Source organism: Aplidium turbinatum, chromosome 2, assembly GCF_918807975.1.
Source record: "Aplidium turbinatum chromosome 2, kaAplTurb1.1, whole genome shotgun sequence".
NCBI lineage: Eukaryota > Metazoa > Chordata > Ascidiacea > Aplousobranchia > Polyclinidae > Aplidium > Aplidium turbinatum.
This window is the reverse complement of record NC_137473.1, coordinates 38,163,751-38,189,407: the sequence shown is the minus strand read 5'-3', so window position 1 is coordinate 38,189,407 and position 25,657 is coordinate 38,163,751. Positions and strand designations below refer to the sequence as shown.

Genomic DNA, 25,657 nt, shown 5'->3' with positions numbered 1-25,657 from the left:
CTAGAAAAAAATCGCCGAGCACCTATTGTACACCTCAGCGCTCCTCAACTTTTTTGTCATTACGGAACCCTTGCTTTGCTTTCGTATTTTTTACGGAACCCCCACCAACAAAAATGTAGAAACCCCGAATTTCTTATAAGAAAATTAAATATTTTGCTATTAACCTCTTAATACCGAAACTCAGATGAACGTAGAAATTTATATATTTGTTTGATATTCTTGCATTAGCTACTGACACTCGATATTTCGGAATAGCTTTGTTATCAAATTTCTTGTTTGTTTTTGTTCAATTGGTGTGTTCCCATTTGGAAACATTAGGACGTTGACGTTAAGGGAAATTATTTTGTGCACCATGCGGTGCATTGTGTAAAAAGGTGATCAAAGTTACTGATGTTTATTAATGTTACCACGCCAATGATATAGGTTTAAGTGATTATGTTTTACAATATAACGAAATTGCAACAAACCAAGTGTATTACACTTGGCCCAAATCGAAGTGGTTTATTCTAACGTTTGGCCAAATGTTCGAACGATATCTTTCCTGAATTGCAATTCGTTCATATTGTTCCCCAATCTCGTTGTGCAAGTGCCAAGCTGCAACTACGGACATGTTTAAAAAATTGGAGAAGACATCACCACAATTAATAGCCTACTTGGAAGTCAAAGTCAGTAGTCATTGAGAAATCATTCAAGATCGACTTCTCCAATGAACTTTTTGTAATTTTCCACCATCGTATAGTAGATTTCCTGTAACGGTTAAGGTTTTTCTTCAAGTAGTGTTTGTGATACTATTTTATTTTATTTTCATAGTATTTTGGCAACTTCCTTCATTTCTTCTTTCTTGTGCTGCTCAGTTCAGACTATTCTTGCCTGTCTTCCTGCTTCGGATGGAATATTGCAAACTTCATGTATAAAATAACTTAAAGCAAATCTTCGTTATTATCTTTATTTGTCACGCCACCCTTATTCTCTGGTGGTAAAACCCACTAATCGCAATCTTCTGTATTACAACTGTGTCTAAGTGTCACCAAGCACACCACGGGTTAAAAATTGCTTTGACATTTTCAGTATAATAGTTAAAAGTCGATTATACATTCGTTTCGTCTTTGAATATCACAAACAAAACTTTTTCAAAGTTCAAATTCTAGCAAACAACGCCTACACACACAACACACAATCAAATGACCTGGAAACGTAGCCACTAGCAAGTCCACCATTTTGATACAAACTTATTTGAAAGATGCATTTGTTGCTTCAAGAAACTTTGTTTTGCTTGCAGCAATGCGCTGGATGAAGCTGCGACATAGCATAATCACGAATTCCCAATGTTCCCGTATGGAAATATCGTGAAAGCATGTAAAAATACCACATCTTATAACTTTTGCACAAACATGAAAATAGGTGTGCATGTACCCAAAAGGGTAAGAAATAAGATTACAACTCAAACGTATTACTTCCGATCCGGTCAAAAGTCAAATTTTCCGTGAACTTCGACCTTCGACCAATAATACTTGCGACTCAAACACGAAATACCAAGCATATTAGAAATCAAGCCGGTACTGTAATGACATGAATGATAGAGATTGTTGCAAACGTTCTAACTTTTCACAGTGCGGCTTAAACTTGGAAAATTACTGTCAACAACCTATACGCTTTACACATCATAACATGCGACTTTTTTTTACAGTTAATTGGAGATTTCATACAAACTAATGTTTTTTGTTTTGTTATGGAACATTTCTCGGTCAGACTTTTTTATTGTTTAAAATGAAAATATTTTTGTGAATAATTTTATTTTAATGACATTTCGTAAGCAATTTTTCAAAGAAAGTTTTTATCGTCATGTTTTTTAGTTTCGAATTAAAATTCTTTGTGGAGAAATGTTTTTTTGTTTTATCTTCAACTGTCTTGAAAAAGTAAAAAATTTATACAAACTCTTCTAATGTTTACTTTTTATCTTTAAGTATTAACACCGTGGGAAAAAGCAAGTGTCTTTGTATTTATTCTTTATTTTAGAGTCAACAGAATATTTATTTTTTTCTTTCATTTATCTATATAAGATATCTATGGGCTGTCGTTTCATGTTATTGAAAATTAAACTTGACAAAATGTTCTTCTATCTACTTGCGCTCGTGGCTGTTGCTTCAGGTAAAGCACAATTATTGTACCAGTCCCTTATATTGTAACGAGTTGGATTGTGATCTAGGAAATTACGCAAAAATAGTTTTGAAATGCAAAAGTGTGACTTTTGTAGCTTCCTGACATGCTTCGAATGCTGAAATGTTTTAAACTGGTAAATTGAAACTTAGCTAAGATAAACACAGTCGCACACAGCACCTTCTACCAAAAACGTTGTAATGTTAATTACCGTATCTATTTTGTTGTTTGACGTTATTTAGCACCAATTGGTGTGAAAAAAATTATTATTATGATTTTGGTATACATTTTCATAAACCTAAAATGATAAAATGCTTAAGCTAACCTTTACAGTAGGTGTTTTCTCTTTGTTGAATCCTGCTTCAATCTCACTTAGGATATAGACACGATCCTTCTTAAACATTTTATCTTTTCAAAAAAGTTTTTCTAAGACATTTCATATAGTGAAAAATAATTTTTTTTGCGAAACTATCCAATTCGAACGTTCGATTGCCCCGACACCTTGCCCGCTCTCGTAGCTCTGTTTGGTAAGCACTGCACTGCAAGAACAGAGAAACGAGTAGATTAAGCAATGCCAGTTTAACTGTTGGGGTGTGCGCTTGATCAAGACACTTCAAGGATAGCTTACTGTTCAACGAAGCCTAGCAGATGAAATAATTCATAGGCGATAGTATTTTAACAAGCAAAAAAAAAATTCATTCCGTTAATCTCATTGACAGCCTGCATCAATGATTCAAGGCCCTTAAAGTATGCGCAACAATCAGAAAAAAAATTCTGAGGCTTTCTCAGTCCGAAAATAAAGGTTCAACTAACCAAGCCAATCAATTGTAAACTTTAAATATTTTAAAATTACATTTTAAGCCCTTCCTCAACCGAAGGTGATCAGTTTGATCACCAATCCCCGGTATGCTTATCACGAGCAAAACACTAAAATTGTTGCGGGACAAGAAGCTACTTTGGGAGAATTTCCTTGGCAGGTAATTATTGTGTGTTAAATTTGCAAGTATTACATTCGGTTGTACAGTAGATTCATGCACATTTTTTTACTAGGCCAGATCAAACGCTTCTTTGCGCAAAAAAATAAAGCATAAGAAATAACTTTCTAAGCGGCTGACTCAAGACAAGAAAATTAGTTTCACCGACACCCTCAACTCACATAGCCTATATTATATAAAAATAAAATCTGTTTATTCACAGTAAATGTTTATTAGAAAAAAATGTTTTATTAAGTTATATAATAGTGCTGGCCCATTATCTAACTAACGGTATCAATGAGCTCCGGAGCAGGAGCTGGAGCTAATTTATGATAAAAAAAAGTTTTTATGTTAATTTATGATAAATTGCTCCGGACCTGGAGCAATTTAACATTTACGCCTGCTCCAAAGCCCTTGGGCAAACATACAAGTCCACGTCTCCTCCAGTTACTAAAATAGTGTTTGGCTTTGGTTTTATATCTTTATCCTCGGACGGACAAAGCCTTGGTGTAAAAGTTTGCCTGTGCTAGACTTGTGTTTGATTCTATTCGTTTGTAGTAATAATTTTAGGCCAATTCCCATAAGAACACCAGAATCTTATATGGACAGGGTGACCAAGGGCCTCCGGGAATCGAAGGAGGCATACAAACACGAAATTATGAAATAGAAAACAAAACTGGATGTGATTGCTCATGTGGAGAGCTTTGCAATGGTAGGTGCTTACGGTAGTGCAGTAGACACATTTTTGAAACGAAACTTATGCCAGAGTTGGACAACTAGAATTTGTTTTAGCTTTTCTAAATTAGATTAGCATTGCAATAAGAGCTATCTAAGTTTCTACAAATTAGACTAGAATTAGAGCTTCCAAGTTTTTACAGATTAGATTAGAATTTAAACTAAATTAGAAGGGAATAGTTGGGAGGGCAATCGTGCCTACAAAATGTTATTTTTCCCCACCAGAAAATCATGTTTCAATACCATCACAACGTTTTAAAACAATCAAAATTTATGTAGGATGACGGTTCCACCCCAACGTTGTTTGACCCCATCCTCTGAATTTTCTTTTCAGCTTCATCACTAATTTCTACAAGATGCATTTGGTGAAAAAATGGTTTATATCCATGAATTGTAACATGTTTTATTTCTTTCTAGTGATGATTTGTTTCGCTTAATAAATAATGTTAGCTGGAAAATGGTTAGTTCTCGCCGAAAAGCCTACGGCGACGTTCGCGGCCGTTGGTCAACAATTAAGCAGCTCTGGTTTGGCTGTCAGGGTGTGCGCTTCAGCAACGCATTTCAAGGATTGATGTCCATTTAGCGGCACCTAGTGAATATAATAGTTCCCAAACAACAACACTTTGACAACCGAAAACTTAACTCTGACAATTTCACTAGCCGTGTAATAAGCCAAGTATGCGAAACTACCAGAAATAACCAGTCAGACGCTTTCTCACTTCGAAGATAAACATTCAAACCAAGCGACCAGCTATTTAGCTAACTGTAGCTACAGTGTTAAATGTTTTTGAGATTCGTTGTTTTGCACTTTTGAAAATAAATAAATAATGTTTTAATAACTTTATTGGTTTTGTTTAAAGTGATCGAAATTCCACGATCATGTGAATTTATTGATTCCACAAAATCTGGGCAACGTAAGTTTTTATTTATGTTTTTTTTTAAGAACAAGAGTGTACGAAAACTGCAATTTTAAAAGTGCCATGTCCAAAATTCAAAAATCAAGTTTCCTAATTTGAGAAAAATTAATTACTTTTAAAACAACAATTTTTGCCTATTGTAAAAGCTGTGACATTCAGAAGTTGTATTTGACATTCTTTGAGTGGAAATTTTGCAGCAATGTTAAGGAGACTGCCAAAAGCAATTTTTTCAAGCATTTTTAACACTACTATCTTTTACAATTGTGCTTACAATGCACCGCAGCAGCTAGTTTTAATCTCTATAATAAATATTCTTCTACATAGGTCAGTAGGCTATGTTGTTGAAGTTTTTGAATATTTTTAAATTGCCTAAATAAACAATGATAACAAGATACGGTAGTCTAGTTAATAACCTCCATTCAAAACCAAAATTCATATTCCAAATACGTGCCATTCTTTTGTTGGCTAGCCAAGTATGATAAGACGCTACACAGCACAAGCTATTTTGATAATTTTTCAACATGTCAATGACATAGCTTACAGACGCTTTTAGTGAAGTTGTTGTTTTGTTTAGGTAGGTCTCTCTCTCTCTCTGTAGGTATCATGGCTGATACAGCCCTCGATGTACAATGATGGTAGCTACACTGTTCTCTTTTGTTGAAGGCAAAACAATAATAAATCATGATTCTTTGATGGAGATCGAAGCGGGTGACTGTGAAATGCCTCGATGCTACAATCGAAGCATCAACTACAACACAAATATGGACCAAATCGTCGCTTTGATTGACATATCAGAAAGTTGTAGGCAATTTATCAAGGTTAGAGTTATCAAAATTTATTCAAAAGCACTAAAGACCACTTTTGAATATTTTTATCAAAAGTAGAAATGTTTTTACACTTTGAAAAGTTTTGTCTTTAATTTTTTCTTGTTTACTATTTATACTTTGTGGAAATCTAGTCAAAGTTAAAGCGCTGTGGAAATCTGAGCCGAAAGGTCAAACACTCCTTGGAGTATTTTTGATGTGTATAATGTGTGTATGAAGTAAAAATTTAATTGTCTACACGTTAAACTTTCTTAAAGAAGTTCCAGGTAACCCTACTTGATCTATAGTAGCCTACAGTTGAGCATGGAGTGGAATCGGAGTGGAGTGGATTTGGAGTTTGGAGTTTGGTTCAGCAACTTTGTATTTTAGTTAAATCAAATAGACTAAAAGTCCCGTGTAGAAAAAAATAAAAACTGTCCTCTCAACAGGGGCTCCGAGAGGGGGGGAAGTCGGACAAATTTCCCCCCTAGCATAACATTGTAAAGGAAAAATGAGTAGTTTTTCATTTTTTCACGTTTGAAGGAGGCCCATTTTTGCCACTAAAATAGGGGAAAGCCGTGTAATATGAACTGCTGTGTATTATGAACCCCCTGTTGTTTTAAGAAAACGTGGCAATAAAAATGTTTGACTTTTAACAGCTTGAATTAAGTAAGTTTGCTGGTCATTCGACCGGAAATGTTCTTGTTAAAAGTTGGCGTGTTGCTGAAGTTTTGGGGGTATGAAGGTTTAAAGCTTGTGTGATATTATTTTGCAGATGGAGAAATTGTTGTTTTTTTTATCAGTGTATCAATGGACTTGTAATTTTTTGATTAATATACCCTCAAATAAACTTGATGATGGAAATCACAACAAGTTTTGTTTAAAAAATGCATTATTTCGTTGATTATCAGCATTTTAACTGGAATCACCACAAGTGTGTAACATGAACCCTAGCTGAATGTGTAATATGAACCCAGGTTCATATTACCAAGTGCTTTATGATGGTGTAATGAATTTTTGTAAACTGAGGTTCTGTAAACTGGGGTGGTTCTGGGTTCTGTAAACTGGGGTTCAGGCTTCAATTTTATCAGCATTTTCAATGCAGTGCACGTCATTCGATTAATGTTGCTTATCTTTTTGTGAATTTAATGCTTACATTTAAAAAGTAGTGCATGTTTACTAAAAGTGGTGTAAATTATTTGAAAACCTTATGGTAATAAATTTTGTTATGCTGCACATGTAATGTGGCTTGCTTTAGTGCAGTTTTGTGTAGTCAATCCACCTCTATTCAGCAATGATTCAAAGCGGTTCATATTACACATCACAGGGGTTCATATTACACAGAGGGTTGTGTAATATGAACTCTTTTGGTAAATTAATAAAATTGAAATAACTTTTTTATTGCAAAATATCACATACTAATGTATTGATGGGGAATAGGTATGCATGTTAGCTTGCTGTTGTGTAAATATTTGTCCATCTTTTCATTGAAGTTGTGAAATTAGGAACGTTCATTGTTAGGGGGTTCATAATACACGGCTTTCCCCTAATAATGTACAAATTTTTGAATAAAATAGGCAGTTCCAAATATTTTTCGATCATGGTAAATACTACTTCAGATGTTTCTCATCAAGAACAAATTCTTCTTGTATTAAGGTAGGTTATGTTAAACAGTTAAACTGCTTGAAGACGAAAAATTTGATGCTGTCAAGTGTCAAGTCCACTGATTTCTGCATCATTAAAGGGATTCTATTGTTTTAACTTAAAAACTGGTGCTGCTGCGTTTGACTAAGCGTGTAGCTTACTATTTTTGCTTGACCAACTGTACCTTGACTTCAAAAAGTGCGTTGGCTAAGCATGTTGATCCACATGTCTGGAAAGATTAAAAATGTTAGCAGGATTCCATTTAAGGGAAGTAAATCCTTTTTGCTTATTGTCTGCTTATGGATGTCATTGCTTAAATCTGGTTGGAGTTCATAGTGTTGTCCAGATGTCATATCATGTTTGGAGTAATTGATCGACTGTAGGCTAAGCTTGTGTCATTTTCAATTGTAGCCTGGCCAGATAGGAAATTCTAAAGAAAGCTGTCTAATCCAAGCAGCCTTCTTGAACAGTTTCAAATCTATGCTTCTTTGCATTTTGTGGTTTGCAGTTCTAAACAATATTCACTCGACTAACCTATTCATACAACGGCAAAGAACTGTTCAATGGATAGCTAGATATTCAATGGATAGATGTCCGCCCGATAGCTCAGTTGATCAGCGACAAAGAAGCTTCAAGATCAAGCGACGCTAGTGCAACTCTCTGAGTCTGCGCTTGAGCAACGCATTCTGAGGACTGCTCTCAATTCAGCGGCACCTAGTGAAAGGAATAATTCCCCGGCAACAACACTTCAATAATTGGAAACTTCACTGTCAATCTTGGTAACCGGGGCTGCGTCAAAAGCCTCTACAAGTGTGCGAAACTACAAGGAATAACCTTGTCAAGGCTTTGTCAGTCCAGCGATAAAAATTCAAAACCAAACTAACAACAGCTAGGCTACACAGCGAACCGGAACACACCACCCCATGATCTCTTCTCAAAGAGATCATTGAATGCAACTTTCGAAACACTTTTCCAAATATTTTTGTTGGTTTGAAAATTTTTGACGTAAACTGGTACCTCCGACGGTTAGATTTTTATTTACGGTACTTGACGGTGTGACCCGCCGATTAGACGTTGCAAAATCTTTATTACGGTACTTGACGGTGTGACCCGCAACTTTGCATTGCAAAAGGTCCGGAATGGATTGAATGCTTTGTTGAGCTATTTTCATTGCCTGTGTTGTGTGCTTATAATTTTTTCTCCACTTATACTAAAACTACCAGCTACAATAAGTTCAATTTGCATTAGGATTGGAACGAATAGGCTGCTGACATGTAGACTTGTCAAGGAGAGACGTCATCACCGACTCAACAATGGCTCTTCCAAGATTCCATTCAACAAACAAACAAAAGTGAATAATAGGATCATCAGCAAACACGTCTGCACTGCCCAAACACTACATAGACAGGGTAGGCTACTTTTAGCAATCCTAGATGCCCACACTGCGAATCCATCATTCAGAACGTAGTAGATGTTAATATATGACAGTATACGACTCTATAATTTTTTCTGGACAAAATAGTGAACAACCTTAGCAATTTTGCTGCAAGTGTAGTCGAGTGAATTTTGATGATTTTCACATTGTTACTTTGTAAAATTCTCAACTTAAAAGGAATTTAATTTCACGCTGAGGAAAGTAGGCCAAGTTCAGCTTAAAAAATATGATGCTACGCATGATGCAAATTCGTTGCTTTATTTTTGCTAAAAAAAAAAATTTGGGGCCCATTTTACGTATTGTTTCCCGACCAGTCCTGACTTCTCTCGGGCTCTCTCTTCTCTGACTGACTTCACTGACTTCTGACAAGACTTCTCTCTGACTTCTCACGATTTTCAACCAAGTGGTGAGGCTGGTGAGTGTGCACCACTAACAACATTCAGCTCACGTGCTACTGCAGTTGTCAAAATTTTGGACCCCTGAGCTCTTGTTATACGCTTTGTCTAGTATCATATTAACTCAGAATTTGATTTTGGTAGTGTAGTCGATTCGGAGTCTAAAATGATATGTTTTTTTTTTGGAGTCAGATTGGAGTGGAGTCTGGTATCATGGAGTAGGAGTGGAGTGGGAGGCTCAAATCACACTCTGCTCAACACAGTGACCTAGGGTCGTTTGAATGATCCCAAAGCTTGAATAAAAAACTTTTCAAAAATCGCTTACTGTATTAGAGTTACAAACTTACAATCATTAATTTTGCCAATTATTTTGATGGCCTGCTTGTCAATTTTTGCGATGTAGCCTACGGATGAGTATTACTTTGTCACGTAAATACAAAAATCTTTCTTTTTTCAGTATCGATGTTTCGAAAGCGTACTGTTCCAAGGTAAAGGTAACGATTTTTTTAGCACGTGGGTGTCACGTGACGGGACTGAGCAACGTTATTGGGGAGGAGCAACATCAGAAAGAGATTGGTATTGTGCCTGTGGGGAGACAGGTGAGAATGTTTATAAGTAAACAAACTCTGGCTTACATTATTTACAAAAAGTATTTTCTGCCTTCGGAAGGACATCAAAATACTTTTCAAAAACAAGTGAATGTTTACTCAAGAGTTATCTGACAAATGATATGTAGAGAAACAATTAAATTTTAGTCTACAAATAGCTTATATCAAAACAGTTCTAACTTATTTGTATTGTATGTTCAAACCTAAAGGTAAAATGATTGGAACACTTGATCATATAAACCTAAAATACAAAATTGAACTCGTGATTCACTAAAGTTTTCAAAAATTATAAGTTGCTTGTATTGTCTTTAATAAATTTTATTCTACAGTTTGTTGTCATAAAAATTACAAAGAAAAAGTGATTGTTAGGTTATCACTATTACGGTTGACGGACGGCACGCCTAAGCTACAATCGCCGACAATTTCCTTCCAACTGCCTTTATCAAGGGCTGCGGAGTCGCTGAGCCAAGCGCTTTCAATGGAGCCTTTAACTACGCTTGCTGTGGAGCCACACTAAAATGTAACAGCTCAGGCTCCAGTTTTGGCTGAGAAACTTATGAGTTAAATTTATTAAATCTATGTGACGAGACGAGAAACCATGAGAGATAACCGACTATATGTCACATTTTGAAATATTTTTTACTGAGTAGATAGTTTTGTCACAGATCAACTAGCAAAATCAAACATACAAATCTTAACAGTTAACCTCTCAAGTACATGTAGCTCCACATACAGAGTGAAATTTAAATGCCTTTTGACTCTTTTTTATTTCTATAAAAGTAATGTCTAAAAAGACATTATTGACCCAAAAAGAATGTCTAAAAGAAAAATTTATGTGCCGCTTGTATCTAATTTCTTGTATTTTAGATCCATCTCAGATGATTGTTATGTCCTAGCTCAGTTGCAAATTCTTGTCTTTTTTTCTAGTTTTTATTTTTAACAAATTCCAGTCATTCCTTAGCACAAACTCTCTCAAAAAAATCACACCTTCCAATAGGCTGTAAAATTACGTTTCGCTTGAGTCCGAAATTAAATATTAAATCCAGTCTCATTGTCTCACAACAATCACTCAAGTTTCAAATCATCACCTCAACCAACACTTCAAGACAACTTTCCACCTTCACTTTACTACGCTGAAGAGATCGGAAGATCGAAACACTGGGCTTTGTCCGTACTTACTTTTCATAATGTCTTTTTAGACATTCTTTTTGGGTCAATAATGTCTTTTTATACATTACTTTTAAAGAAATAAAAAAGAGTCAAAAGGCATGTAAATTTCACTCTGTGTGGAGCTACATGTACTTGAGAGGTTAACTGTTATTTTTTTATTCACTTGTTGATTCATTCATATCAGTTTGTATCCTCTGTGGATCCTTCTCTGGTATCATGGGCCAATCCTATAGATGTTTGCTGGTACACCCCTTCATTTTCTTTGAATTTTTATACAAATCTTACCTTACATTTAACGTATGTAAACGTTGAATCAATAAAAATTACGGATAAATTTCGCTAGTTGGTACTTAAGACTACAAAATCCATAATTTTTACATTGATTCAACATCTGCAGACGACTGCAGAATCAATGTGAAAATAACTTGTTTTGCTGTTTAAGTAGTGAAACAATGAGCAACTTTGCATTTTGTGTGATGAATGTGAACATGAAGTAATGCGCAGTTAGTCACAGACAAGCCCAGTAGCTATACCTACTAGTAGAGTAGGAAGCAAAAGCTATGAAGTCACGCAATATCTGAGATGTTTTTATGTACGGTAGTACTCTCAAGCAGGGCCGTTGAGAGCATAACTTGAGCCTGGTACAAACGAGATCCTCTGGACCCAAATCAAGACTTCAAGCAAAACGCATTATATCCAAAGGATGTGCAATAAATTGGGTTTCGCTGTTTCGCTTTTAGCAGCATGATCGTTACTTACTCCACAATGTAGATATTAACGACCTGTTTTAGCCTGATGCTGCGAGTTCGCTGTGGTAATAGCGAATTGCACGAGCTTTTGGAACACAGTTCCCTAGTCATGTGCCATGACGAATCGTGTTGAAGTCAGTGAGTCGCTACTGCCCACTACGGAACGATGGCATGTGTACCACCAAGAACTGTGTTTACCAGATCATATGCAAGAAATGCAGGGAAAACTACATAGGCAGCACGATCCGCCCACTCGACGATCCGCCTTAGCTCAGATAAAAGTTCGGTCTTTGATCATCAACAATAGTGCTTCGCCGACTTTGAGTTTGCAATCATTGCCAGAGAAAACGACGCGGTACAATTGCACTTTAAAAAGGCCATTTTCATAAGTAGAAAAAATCCAAAGATCAACAACCGTGTCGAAAGGAAAGAACTACGTCACCTAATCTTTTAATTAACCGATTCAACAAAATTTCACAGCAATAACACTTAACAACACAGAAACCCTACAGACAGCAGCTTCAAGCCAAACAAAAGGACCGCAATAAACAACGACTCACAGACTTCAACACCATTCGTCATAGCACATGACTAAAGAACAGTGTTCCGAAAGCTAGTGCGATTCGCTATTAGGCTACTATAGCAAACTCGCAGCATCAGGCTAAAACAGATCGTTAATATCTACATTGTGAAGTATCCAAAGGATACTCGGAAGTTTCCTCAAACTCTCAGGCTCTTTGGAAAGGTTACGGCACTAAAAGTGTACCGGGCCAGAATAAAAACGTGTCCCTGAACTCTCCTGTCAACGTTACTGCTCTCAAGAAAAATAGCACATGAAAGCAATTTATTAAGATGATGTAAGCTAGGAAGCTGATATGCTTCTTTTCACGTATTACTTATAACTTAAGCAAAGTTACTACGCTGTCCATATTTTTCATATTTGTCGTTGTTCTGAAGAGCAGTGTTTTAAAAAAACTATTGAATTTAATTCTAACAATTGTACGTAACTTGGACACACGTTTTATTATTTTCTCCGAAGCAATCTAGAACCGGAGCCACAAGTATGAAGCCCGGCAGCTCTGGAGTTGGGGCCGGAGCCACTAGTGTAAAGCCTGACAGCTCTGAAGGTGGTATAAGACCTTATTTATAGCGGCTCCGCAGCCCTGCCTTTTTCAATGTCACCACCGCTCTGACGTCAAAACTTTACAAACACAAGAAAACGTTTATAAAACTTCACCAAGAGTATTGGTTAATAACTATTTTAATTGAGTTTGTTTTGACAACTGAAAAAGTTCACATAAAACCATTAAAATACAATGTCTGAACCAGCGGTTCTTGACTGGAGGTTTTCGAAGCGTCTTCAGTGATATTTGTCCGTGAAAGTGAAAATGTCCGTAAAAATCTCCGAGTTTGCTGTATGATTGATTATTTACGACATTTAAAAGTTGGTTGTGCTTTATTTGTGTAATGTATTGACTCAAATAACAACGCCTTGGTGCGACGTTTCAAATATCACAAAGCGCCTCATGAAGAATCAGCTACATAACTAAAAAGATTCTTTTTAAAGGAGTTAAATATTTTTATAAGGGTACTGTATGTTCAACATAAATCTTGAGACAGCAGATTGTTGATCGATGGTTAACTTAGACTGCAGTTTAACGTTGACATTTCTATCAGCACACAGTTTTGCCCATGAGTGTGATTACAACAAACTATTGGTTACACATGAAAAAAAGGGAGAAATTCTTTATAAAGGTCACAAAATTTTTAATAATTTGCGATAAAATTTATAGAAAGCTTATCAGCATGTACTGTAGCTTATCAGCTTATCAGCACTGTAGATCACTGATTTTTGATCCTGTGTGTCAATATAGCTATAGCCAGAGTTGCCATACCGTCCTTATTTTAAAAGAAAATGTCTTAAAAAATTTGTTGTCCTTATTTCTAAGAAATGTCCTTGCTTTTGATGTAAGTCCTTATTTTATCTTATCTTTAACAATTACAAACTTATATCCTTTTTTTAATATTTAATAAGTGGTATCGATTTGAGAAGCACCCAATGCACATCAACTGGACCCTACCAAGAGATCAAACAATTCAATGCAAAAAAGTTAAAGGGTTGGCAAAGCAAAATGATCCACCAATGGCAACGAAGGATGGGTTGTTTGATGAGATCTCGGCTACTTATGGTCTGCTGAAGAAGATTCCAGATGATGTGTTTGGCAAGGATGAACCTGAGGACAGGGATAAAAATCTTTACTAGAAACTTTTTTTTCCGTTGCTCTACAAACTAATTAGCATCATCTTCTCCCTTCCGGTCAATAATGCGTTTGTGGAGCGAGTGTTCTCTCTTGTTTCGGCTCAGTGGACCAAGGAAAGGAACACACTTATTGAAATGACAGTCAAATTTTTCATACAAGTAAAGGTAAACCTAGACCTAAGCTGTCGTAAGAGGCACGAAGTATTTTCTACTAAAAAGGAATTACTAGAACAGATTGTTTCTGGCAAAATATAGCATGTGATATGTCATGGCTCGTTAAAATACAAAGATTTGTTCAAACACGTTTGTTTCGTTTTGTATAAAAATTCAATTTTTCAGTTGTGCTTATTTCGGGGTCTGTAGCTGTAGCTCATAACATAACTTTGTCAACGTCATCAATCGTCATAAGTGTGTCACTTCGAAACTTATGAAACATCTGTTTCCACTAGGAGACGCGACTTATTGAAATTTCAGATAACACTTTTTAGGGGTAGGCGACCACTTCAAAGGCACCAAAACGGGTCTCCCAAAACAAACATTTTGAGAACCACAGCTGTAAACACTCCATTTTTTGAATCTCAACTGTAGTATCAATAAGTTCATTTCTTTTAGGATCATGCACTAACGCAACAAAGCTATGCAATTGTGATCAAAATGAAGCACCAGAGACATCAGATGAAGGATTCTTGATCGACAAAACCAAACTTCCCGTCACTGCAGTGAAGTTCGGTGATCTCAGTAATGTCTCAGAAAAGGGTTGGCACACTATTGGAGGATTGGAATGCTCAGGACGAGTTTAATGGAAATATTATCTAACAAGTTGACATTTTCTCGCTGTTTATTGCTGGACTCAAAAAAAATACGCTAATTATAAAGATATAAATAAGATGTGGTTCGTTTCGTGCAGTTTTATGTAACATACTAACTCTAGCTGAGTGGTTCTCGTTCAAATATTTTTTGTAAAAAGATAAGTGTGTTGAAGGACTTTATCACAACTGCATCAAGCTGACATTTTGTAAAAACAAACACTGGTTTCAATAAATTCGGTCGTACTTGGTCCTGAGAGCTGAAATGTTGAGTTTTTTCAATCGAAGGAAGGATATCGTTATGATTTGAAACACAAACTCGATAAAAAATAGAATTAGGCCTACAAGTTAAATAAAATGTAGTTGCCTACTTCAGCAGAAATACTGGCCCTACAGATTTCCCAAATGGCGTAACGTAAGTGAAATTAAGTAAGCTGATGTCAAAAAATAGTCCAACCATAAAAGTAAAAATGCTTAAACAAAAAACACCACATATTGCTGAACAAGAGGTTGAAACATTATTGATGAAACAATCAACGGGGTTCAAACTGTAGATGTTGAAAAATATGAAACTAAATTTGGATTTTTCAATTTTATTTAGAAAGTTCGATGTCAAACATGAATCGATCAAATTTCTAGTTATGGGTATTGACCAACCAATCCTGTTTTTTTTTTCCTTGCCCATGCAATTGAGCAATGCACATTGTGACCAGCTTTCAGCATAACTGAAATCGAATTAAGAAAATTGCTGATGACAACCTCTGTAGCTGGCATTGCGTCACTGGCTTGAACTTTCTTGGGTATGAAACCGCAGGATCAAACGGTCTTTGAACGCTTTCTCAGTGGGAATTTAAATATTCTGCAATCAGTAGAATTTGATTTATTTACTGTAGCCTAGCACCTATTCAAAAAACAAATTTTACTGCTTACTTATCAACAGTCTTAGCCCTTAATTACTCGTAAACCAAATTAAACAGGTCACCACAATTGAAAACAAAATGAAAACATTGCAAATGGTAAATGCGTTGGGGTTAATATGTCTTCATTTAAACACCTTGTTTGATTGTTCTGACATTTTTATATTGGCGTAAAACAAATATCGGACTTTAATTTTTTTTTGTTAAAATACTCTTGATGAAAGCGACAGGTTGTAAAACGAATGCAGCACGTATACATTTAAAAGAAAGTCAGATAAAATTTGAGAAGTAGTTAGTAGTGAAAAGTTAGAAGTAGTCAGCTAATGATGGAGTTGGCCAATTACACAAGTTGCTTTTCTTTTTAAATACTGGACAGGAATGATTGCGAACCTCAAGACAGGTGAATAGTAAAATTTGCTATTTCTATTCATCTAATACGAAATCATTGATTGAATACGCGGTTGTTCATAAAAGAAAAATCACCATAGAAACTATTTGAACAGTAGAAGCGTCAAATTTAAGTTAAATATTTTTAAATTCTGCAATATCCTTTCTCTTAAAAACTAAAATCAAACAAAAAAGCTTGGCCCATCAATCTAAGTCTATAACCAAGTCTTAAGCTAATACTGTAGGCTAAGTCTTAAAAGACGAAAACGTCGTTAGCCATAAAGTATCTATATACTTTTTCTTAATCATTATTTTTTATGGTTTACTTTTTGTTGCTGTTTTTACGATAATCAAATCCACTGCTGCACATGTAAAACTTTATAAAGGGCTGCACGCGATGATAAATTTTTACGATATTTACACAAAAAATTCATTTTGATGAAAAACTTGTATTTGCCTTTATAGATTTTATCCGAGTTGTAAGTTCTGTCAGCAGCGAACGAACATTGACCCTTTGAGGACCTTAAACTTTTGAGACATGTCTTAATGAAATATTGATGATTTTTATTACAAGTTTTTAACTTTAAAGAGGCATTTGACAAAAAATTAAGTTACGCTGTGGTACATATGTGTACATTAAGGGTAATGTTTTAGTATCATTGCTGGTATGGTTTTAGAGACTCTGATATCGCTACAAACAAAACAGCTCTTGCCCTAAACATGTCAGAAATCTAAAAAAACAAAGACACAACCACAAAAGTAACAATAAACACATTACTGCATTGTAGCAAGCAATAAAGCAGATGTTTTTTAAAACTTCATCAAGATACACTTCAGTATGGTACATTTGAAAACAATTTCTCCCGTTGACAAACATAAATGAATACCTTGATCCGTACATTTATTATTTGTTCGGTTTGGAATTTTTTTTGAAATGCAGAACTTGCACCTCTTTCTTTCTTGTGCCTTGTCAATTCTGTGATTTGGCATTCCTTCTCTGTGGTTTTGGGCACTTCTACAATCATCTTGCAAATAGCGGATTACACTATATAACACACGCTAACAAAATTGATGAGATTATATTCACTTTATTGTTGTTGCATTTTATTAACAGAACTCAAACAAAGATATCCTCTCTCTTTCAATTGCATCCCTCATCTATGTATGTGATTGCATATCACTTTCGAGATTTGATTTCACACCAACAAAAAATACATTTAGCTACGCATAAAGACGTTATTGGCTTTTGAAGAAGTAAACAAATTGTCTTCTCAGCTTTGCTTGTATATTCTGGCACATTTCACAAGTGTACCCAAAAGACAGCGTTTGGTATTTCTTTAAATAATGCTATCATGCGAAAATCTGACTGGAAATCAGTTAAATCTTCCAGTTCTGTAGTGAATGAAAGATGCTTTAATTGTGGAATTCTGTCCATCAGTGAAACAATTCGAAACATTTTCTTCGAAAAAACTAAGATGGGCATCGATAAGGCTCTTAAAAATGTTCTTGTTTTGTCACAAAGTTGCTAATGTGTCAATTTGAGCTGAAGTGTTATCCTACAGTAATGGTAGCCAAAGTCTTGCCTATTGACCATTATTCCGAAATTAATTTAATTTTTTATCATTTCAATCAAACTCATCAAAGCATAATTATGTTTGCAAATTCAATCTACATGCATAACTTATAACCAGAAAGAAACTATGGATTTATCAATTAGGATTTATTACAACACATGATGCTTTATAATCCTAGGACGTAGTTTTAATTTTCTTTCTTCTACTTCTAAAAGTTGAGCAAAATAAAATATTTTTTAAACCTTGTCTAGTTTCTTTTGAAATCAAATAAGTTTACAAATATCATTGCAAGATAAGTTGATAACAAATTGGTTTGGACTAATTTTACTTAACCTCAAATTTTGAATAGTTTTAAATGGATAAAATTTGTGCAAATAGGCTACCAGTTTAAAATACCGTACCATTTCTGCATGACTTTGAAAAACATCTGGCAACATTTTTTCTCAACGCATCTTCTTCTTGGCAGTTAAGGTAACCTAGTTAGAAATCCCGTCGTTTTGAATATCTGAGTTAATAGTTCATTTTTGCTAACAAAAGGTCGTAAAAACCAAACACTAATTTAGTGACTGGAAGCGACGTGGTTTTGTATGTTTGCAGTAGCTTCAAAATAGGCTAAACTTTTTCCAGTAACTTTATATTAGACAAGGTCGTTAATATCTACATTGTGAAGATATCAGACAATGATGACATCGTAAACCTGTTATAAAAATTAAAAAGGATCCCTGTCACTAAAAAACCTTAGTTGTTGTGGAGCGATAATAAATAAAATCATTACATAAAATAGTTTAGTATGGATTGGTTTGTTTCAGTACGGAGACGATGATTACACAATACACAGTGTGTACATTTTGACTAAAAAATTTGTCACTGGCAATAGATACATGTTTTATGTTCAAATCGACAATGCTTAACGCGAATTTCACCATTAAACTGAGCTCCTGTGTACCATTTTTGAGAAAAAGAGTTTTTAAAAAATTTGATAAGTTGTATTATTCTGTTTAATATATATAACCAGAGTTAGGGTGCACTGTGCCAAACAAACGTGGTAAAGTCAGAGATAATAGCGCCTGTGACTAAATCCAGTTGAGGCAAGACTCAGAAGTGTTGTTCTGAAGCTTTGCGCTTGTATTCACCAGTAGAGTCTCTCTTCCTCGACCAGCAGAATCCGGCCAACATCGCCCAGCTATCTTTGCGCTTGTATCTCTTCTCTATAATGTTGCCCATATTGTGCTCTCCAGGGTTGTATGATGCCCTAGCCGGCCATTCCTGTTGAATGTAGTGGCATTGTCCGGGCCGACTGTCCCATAGACATGAGAAACAACAGTACTTTGTCTTTGTGTACGGTACCCCAATTGCATTCCCATCAGCATGTTCAACACTTTGACGTCTCTACACAGGTACCATTGGAATGTATCTCATTTGATGGCTTCCAAATTAGCTTTCATACTTTCTCTTGAATCCTTCATTGTTGTAGAATATGCAACAGGGACTGATGGCTTTCTTTTCCCATTATGCAGTGGTAGCCTACTGCTTTGAGACTTTCCTTAGAAGAGTTGATGAAGGGTCCCCAGACCTTTGAATCATGATTACCTTCCAGATCACCCATCAGTCCCACAGCATCATTGCAAAATGTCAGCTGGACCCATCATCATCAATCAGCTTGTTAGAAACAAAAGTCAATGAACTCCTTTCCTCGTTCACGAACACCCCGAACAGTGACAGCTTTATCTGTAAGTTTCCATTGTTACAACCGTGACGCAAGTAGCTCTGTATGTCTCATTGACAACTCCAGTGCTCTGACCAAATTTTTGAACTCTGGTAATAAGATTTCGTGGTGGTTGCATCGTGGTCTGGGTTCATAGCAGTCAGACGAGGAAGCATGAAAATTTGATGCAATGCTTAAGTCACTATCACTTTGTTCAGTCACTAAATATACAGAAATGGATATCAACATACTGCTGCACAAGTCGTATTGCAGTGTGGGAACTCAATGGCAGCCCGAGTTGCATTGTTCAATACTCGGGGCAGTTTCGTGAGGCAAAAGTAACAGTCAGATGCATGATTAAAGTTGTTGTTTCTCTGGGCAAGAAACTTTACGATAATTGCCTCTATACCTAGTGATCGATTTCGAGTAATGGGTAGTACCAAATTTAAGTCATAAGTTAAGTAGACAACCGGAAACAGACATTGCCGTCGGCTGCAGCGTGGGTCAGGTGTATGTCGGAAGGCATACACCGATGTATAGCGCTCAAGTCCGCTTTCCCGCAATGCAGGATAAAGATAAACAAACAAACAAACAAAAGGGTTCACGCCACACCATGGGGACAGCAAACAAATTTCTCTTCTGTCCTGCTTTTCATTCAGCTAGCTTTGATGAACGATGTGAGGAGCCCAGCTTCTGTCTTGGTCTCCAAGTTTGACTCCAAAATATTTCGCATACAATTCGGAAATGTATGGCGTTACTGGACGTTTGTTGCCCCTTACAATGTATAAGCCGCATATGCAAACAGAATTTATCTGGATGGTTAACACAGGATCGCTTTCGAGAGTGAGATGTAGAGGGTTTTATCTTAAATTTGTAATATGATGCAACATGATATAGGCCTATAGTAGACATACACATATGTATTTAGGTACCGGTACATGTCCAATGCAATAAGAATCCCAATATAACTGTAGGCCTAATGATGGTCATACTTACTCATTGCTGCACCACCACCATGTGTGTATGTATGTATATAGTATACAGTAGGTCTTCATTGCAGGAAAAAAGCATCATTACACAATTAGAATGGTCCATATACACTGGCATTACCTTGCATTTCAGCTTTACATAGTGCAGTTTAGTGTATCAAACAAAAGTTCAATTTTTTGCAAAAACTGTACACAGGAGCATCTTTTAATGGCCATATTCGTGATCAGCGACCCTAAATTAATTAGAAACGACACTTCTCTCCCCAGTGACATTTTGGTGTACACACTGTGATTGTTGTTGTTATTTTCAAGTATAGTTCTTGGTGCTGGCGTTACTTTTTGAAGGCTTTGTTCTGCGTTCTGTTGGAAGCAATTATTGATGGCTTAATTTTTATGCTGGACCGGTCGATCTTTTCTTAACAATGTTTTGATGGTGATACAGTAACTTTCCCATGGTTTTATTATTCTGGTTAAAGTTGTTATACCTGTTTAGATCTACAATAAACTGGCACATCAAGGAACACAGGCCTCGTTTACGGATCATCTCCACCACTACAGTACTCGGAATCTCGCTGTCATGTTAACAGCTAGGCTATACTGTATATGAGCGGATTGCTACTTATCCCGCCGCCAGAAACTTGGACGTTGAAAAAGCTCTTAGATTGTAGGCCGCTATATGTTTTACCTATGCTTGCAAAACACAGAAGCCTTTGTGCCCATAAGGATCTATTCTTATTTACCGTAAGTGTTGAGTTTTCACTAGATAATCGGATAAACTTTAATTTACCTTACGACCATTTTCAAGAGGTCTAGTCTTTCCAGGTTTTCCAGAATAATTTCTCTTAAAAATATATCAAACAAAAAAGCTTGGCCCATCAATCTAAGTCTTAAACCAAGTCTTAAAGCAATAGGCCAAGTCTTACGAGGCGAAAACGTCGTTATAGCCCATAAAGCTTATAGTCTATTCACTTTTTCTTATTCATTTTTTATGGTTTACTTTTTGTTGCTGTTTTTACGATAATCAGATCCACTGCTGCACTTGTGAAACTTTATAAAGGGCTGCACGCGATGATAAATTTTTACAGAAAAAAATCATTTTGATGGAAAAACTTGTATCTGCTTTTGTAGATTTAACTCGAGTTATAAGCTCTGATAGCAGCTAAAGAACATTAAAGTGCAGTGAATGGTAGTGCAAAACATTTAGTTGCTAAATGATCTTAAGCAAGTACAACCAAGTTTCTTGTTTGACAGAGCATATAGAACAGCAGTTTTCAACCGGGGGGTCCGAGGAGCCCAAAAGGCCGGCAAAGCGATTTCAGGGGTCCGTAAAAGTTCAGAAATTACAGCTTAACTGGTCAGTTACTGCATTAAAAAATTAGTTGTGCTTGATCTGTGTATCATAGTGAATCTTAAAATGTACGTCTCGACGCACTGGTGTTTCGTTTAAAATTTCAAAGGGCGTCGAACAAATTTTTTTTGCGACAAACATTTTTGTATAACGTAGTTTAAACAAGTTAAATCTATTTAAGTAAAGGGACAGGCAAGACGGACATGCGGCTAAAACGGACATTTGCTTAAAAACAAAAACTTAAAATAACACATTTTTTGTCTAGCTTCTAAAACTATCTGAATGAATATACGACACAAAAAATTGGAAGCTCTCTTGCCACACTCGTCGACCAATAGGTTGAACCAATTTTGCCAGCTCTTTCTTATACAAAATTGTGTAGCCTACTTAAATGTGATGATATTTAAGTGTTTTTTGAAAATTTTAGCTTCTTATTTAGATTTAAAATTTGTGGACAGTCGATCACTATCTTCCAAAAATTGTTTTTTGCATATTTCATCTTTGCTTATAACTACAGACTTTCTGGGTTGCTTGTTTGGGGCAAAACGAACGTATCGATATCCCTTGCCACACATCCTAAACGAAACAAATTATTTAGCGTGGAAATGATTTTCAAACTAATATTTAGTTTGTTTTGGAGACCTGTAAACAGCAAAGATGCATTTGTCAAACACTGTTTAGCAAATAGTTAGTTTGATTCTATGAGCATAGTAAGGAAGCTGCCTTTTTGGCGGCGAAAGCTTCATTTGCAGTAGGCTATAGTATATTTACTGGTTAGTAAACCAAACTGTTTTTGTTTATGGACATTCATCCCAACAAGTTCACGGAAATGTGCTTGATCTTGACAACGAATAACAAAATGAACTATAAGACAAAGCAGTCACTGCCCACTATGTCCGTTTTGCCCCTCAGCCTAAGAAAACCAATTATCTATATATGCTGACTTTCACGGAGCCGCGGTTGAAAAGCACTGGTATAAGCAATGCCGTAATCACGACATTTTTTTTACTTTCTTCGTGGCTGCTAGCTCGGCTAAAGCTACCACAAAATGTTAAAAATGATATCCAGTTTTGTTTCGGATGTTTTGCCGCAAACACGGTTGACCTTATCAAAGGCTAGAAAAGGTAAAAAGTACAGTACTTGTTCAGCAGAAGTCTGTCAAATGTAGATTAATCCAAAGGTGGGCAAAGTTACTTTCAAAAGTAACTGAGTTACAGTTACTAGTTACTCACAAATCTGAACTTAAAATTCTGCACCTGGCCAGCTCTGCATGCAAGTCCAGTTTAACCGCAATGTTTGATATATAGCGTTTGAGACATCCATGCTAACATAACAGCACGAGTACAAAACCAACAATGTTTCATTCAAAAAAACTTGCTCAGTAGCCGATATGTTTATTTCCTTTGAGAAATACGAGCATTTCAAAGTGCTCACTTAGGCCTGCCCTTTTGGGCTTTAAAATGTCCTTGCCCAATCGTCGTCGTCGTGTGAGCCTGTGGGGCCGAGCAGTGCCAGTCTTAGGGTATTTCGAGCCCTGTGCGGAATATGCTTTGCGGGCCCCAATGACAATGATCCAATTCAGTAGCGTAGCTAGGTATTTTGAAAGGGGAGTGGGGTGGTTTGACGGTCGGTGGGCAAATCCTGACTGTGTTATCGCCGAAGGCGACACCCAGCGGCGGGGGTCTGGAGGGCCACCCCATAGGCGTAGCCAGGGGGGGGCGAAAGGGGCCATGGCCCCCCCCAAAATTTTCAAAGTTTGGATTCCGAAGTTGAACCCTTTGTTGAAAATATAATATAATTTGTATAAATTTATATTGTTTTTCAAGACATCTGGCTATTAACACCCTCCAGGACTTGTTTTAGACACACAGAAAGACACCAATGAGTTTTGCAAATCGTAAATCGCGCAAAGTTTACGCGATTTACGCTTCTTTTAACTAATCTGTGGAAGCAACTTCAGGATCGCTTACTCTGTTGGGTTTTTTTGTAGTTTTTGTGTAGCTAAGTTTTTTTGTGTTCTCTAATTTTAGCCGCAATTTTTGCCCGTTTGTGTGTAACAGCTACCTTTAATAAGTTAAAAGCTGTTTATCTGTCGATAAATTTCATACAAATATTCCCTGAAAGTGTTTCCAGAAAGCGCTATAATCCATTATTTGAGTGTAATTTTGCAAAAATTTTCCTGGGGAGCATGCCCCCGGACCCCCCTAGTATACGCGTGCCTTCGGCACGCTCTAACCCCCCCATCACCTTTATTGCTTCTCTTTCTTAACCCACCAGGAAACGCCACTGCAGATGTCTTAAATTGAATACTTTGTCGTTCTCTTCAATTCATCAAATATTTGGCCCTCCCCAAATTTTTTTTCTGGCTACGCCACTGGGCCACCCCCAGAAAATTTTGAAAAATTACTTTGAATTTGGGGCATTCTGAGATCATGTTCAACAAAAATTTGGGCATGAATATTAGCCTACTGTAAAATGGTGCTGATCGGTGGCATAGCAAAAGGATGAGATCATGCTTTCTTTGGCATTTTTCGGAAATAAAGCTATATGTCTCTATGTTGAGTCTGAATGCAACCTATTTCGTCCCCTGAAAAATTCGTACCCCGATTTCGTACCCTGAACTCGTGTAACAAAATCAAATTTCGACCTATTTCGTGCTTTATAAATAGGAAAAGAAATTTTGAAATGTTTGCGGCAACTCCGATCAGCGACTTCGGCTCTGTTGTTTTTTTTCTCGATCTTTTCAGGGTACGAAATGTTCAGGGAACAAAATAGGTTGCACCCGTTGAGTCTCCATGTATTGTTGTTGCTAATTCCTTTGTTGAATTCACTTGTGGAATTTTTCCATTGGAAATGACAGAATTAGTGCATTTTCTGAGTAAATTGCGGCCCCTTAAGTTGCGGGCCCTGTGCGATCGCACGGTTTGCACACCCCAAAGACCGGCACTGGGCCGAGGGTCTATCCTTTTACCATCCCAGATTCACGATGTTCCGTAGCCTACTACACTGGAACGCTACACGCTACTAGAGAGTAGCCAGTCTTTGGTTTCATCATCCATAACACACAAACCTTCCACTCCGTTAGGTGGCTTGAAGATGGTACAGTCATTGATGATGTGGTCTGCGGTCTGTTCCTGGGTACCACATTCACAGGAAGAGGCCATTCTCCATTGGTACATGGTTGAGCGGCAAAGCCCGACGCCCGTACGGAAACGGTTGAAGCGCACCTATGTACCAATGGAGAAGTCCTGTCTTGGTAGTGTCCGGCCGATGGGGCGTGTGTTGGGGTCGGGAATGAACGAGTAAAGTCTGGTGATGAACAAGTGCTGAAATAGAAACAATATTTCCATTGCAGCACCTGAAGGAATGGGAGTGTTATGTTTCAAAAACAGTTTGTTCATCGGTTCGCTTGTGAATATGGATCCGCTTAACTTGGGCTCAGGGTCCACTTCCAAATACTCCTGCAACGGATTCAACGCGCATTGCTTTCTTTTCTTGGTCTTTGCATAAAGTGGTACAAAAAAAGTCCTCTGTGGCTCTACCTCCATCACTTCAGTGTCGCTGCTACTCCCCTCTTCAGCAGAGCAGTTTGCTTCTTCAATTGCTGCAAGCATGTTCTGTTTTATTTTGGTCTTCAATTCAGCAGTGTCGCTTGTCAGCCATTGGACACAGGTGTCTAAACTGTGGGTGGAATGCAGTCGCAAGCTGAAAGTTACTGTCCTCGAACCAGTGACCAAATCTGGTTTGTATTGCTTCCACAAGAACGTCCACCAACGGCAAGCAAACAGCAATGCTGTTGCTGGTTTTGATGTCAGACAATCTTTTTAGAGGCATTGCAAGCGTTACACTAAATGCAATAAATTTCAACTTCTTGAAGGTAACTAACTAACAGACTATAAGCATCAAGAAACACGCAGCGATTAAAAGCAATTTCTTGATGTTTATAGTCTGGTAGTTAGTTAGTTACCTTCAAGAAGTTGAAATGTATTTCATTTTTATAAATATTTTCAGATTCCTAATGAGGGCTTAAGTTAAACCGAAAACGTTTGACTGTTAAACTATTTGTAAATTAGTAAAATATATT

The 25,657-nt window shown here is 36.7% G+C and overlaps 1 protein-coding gene across 1 annotated transcript; it reads left to right on the top strand.

The window, feature by feature from the left end:
* The first annotated feature begins 2,108 nt into the window (after positions 1–2,108).
* On the top strand, positions 2,109–14,647 carry LOC145764274 (EGF and laminin G domain-containing protein-like). Its single transcript, XM_082575896.1, has 6 exons — positions 2,109–2,148; positions 3,019–3,134; positions 3,702–3,843; positions 5,447–5,601; positions 9,518–9,659; positions 14,460–14,647. The coding sequence occupies exons 1-6, from the start codon at positions 2,109–2,111 to the stop codon at positions 14,645–14,647; spliced, it is 783 nt and encodes a 260-aa protein (XP_082432022.1).
* The last annotated feature ends 11,010 nt before the right edge of the window (positions 14,648–25,657 follow it).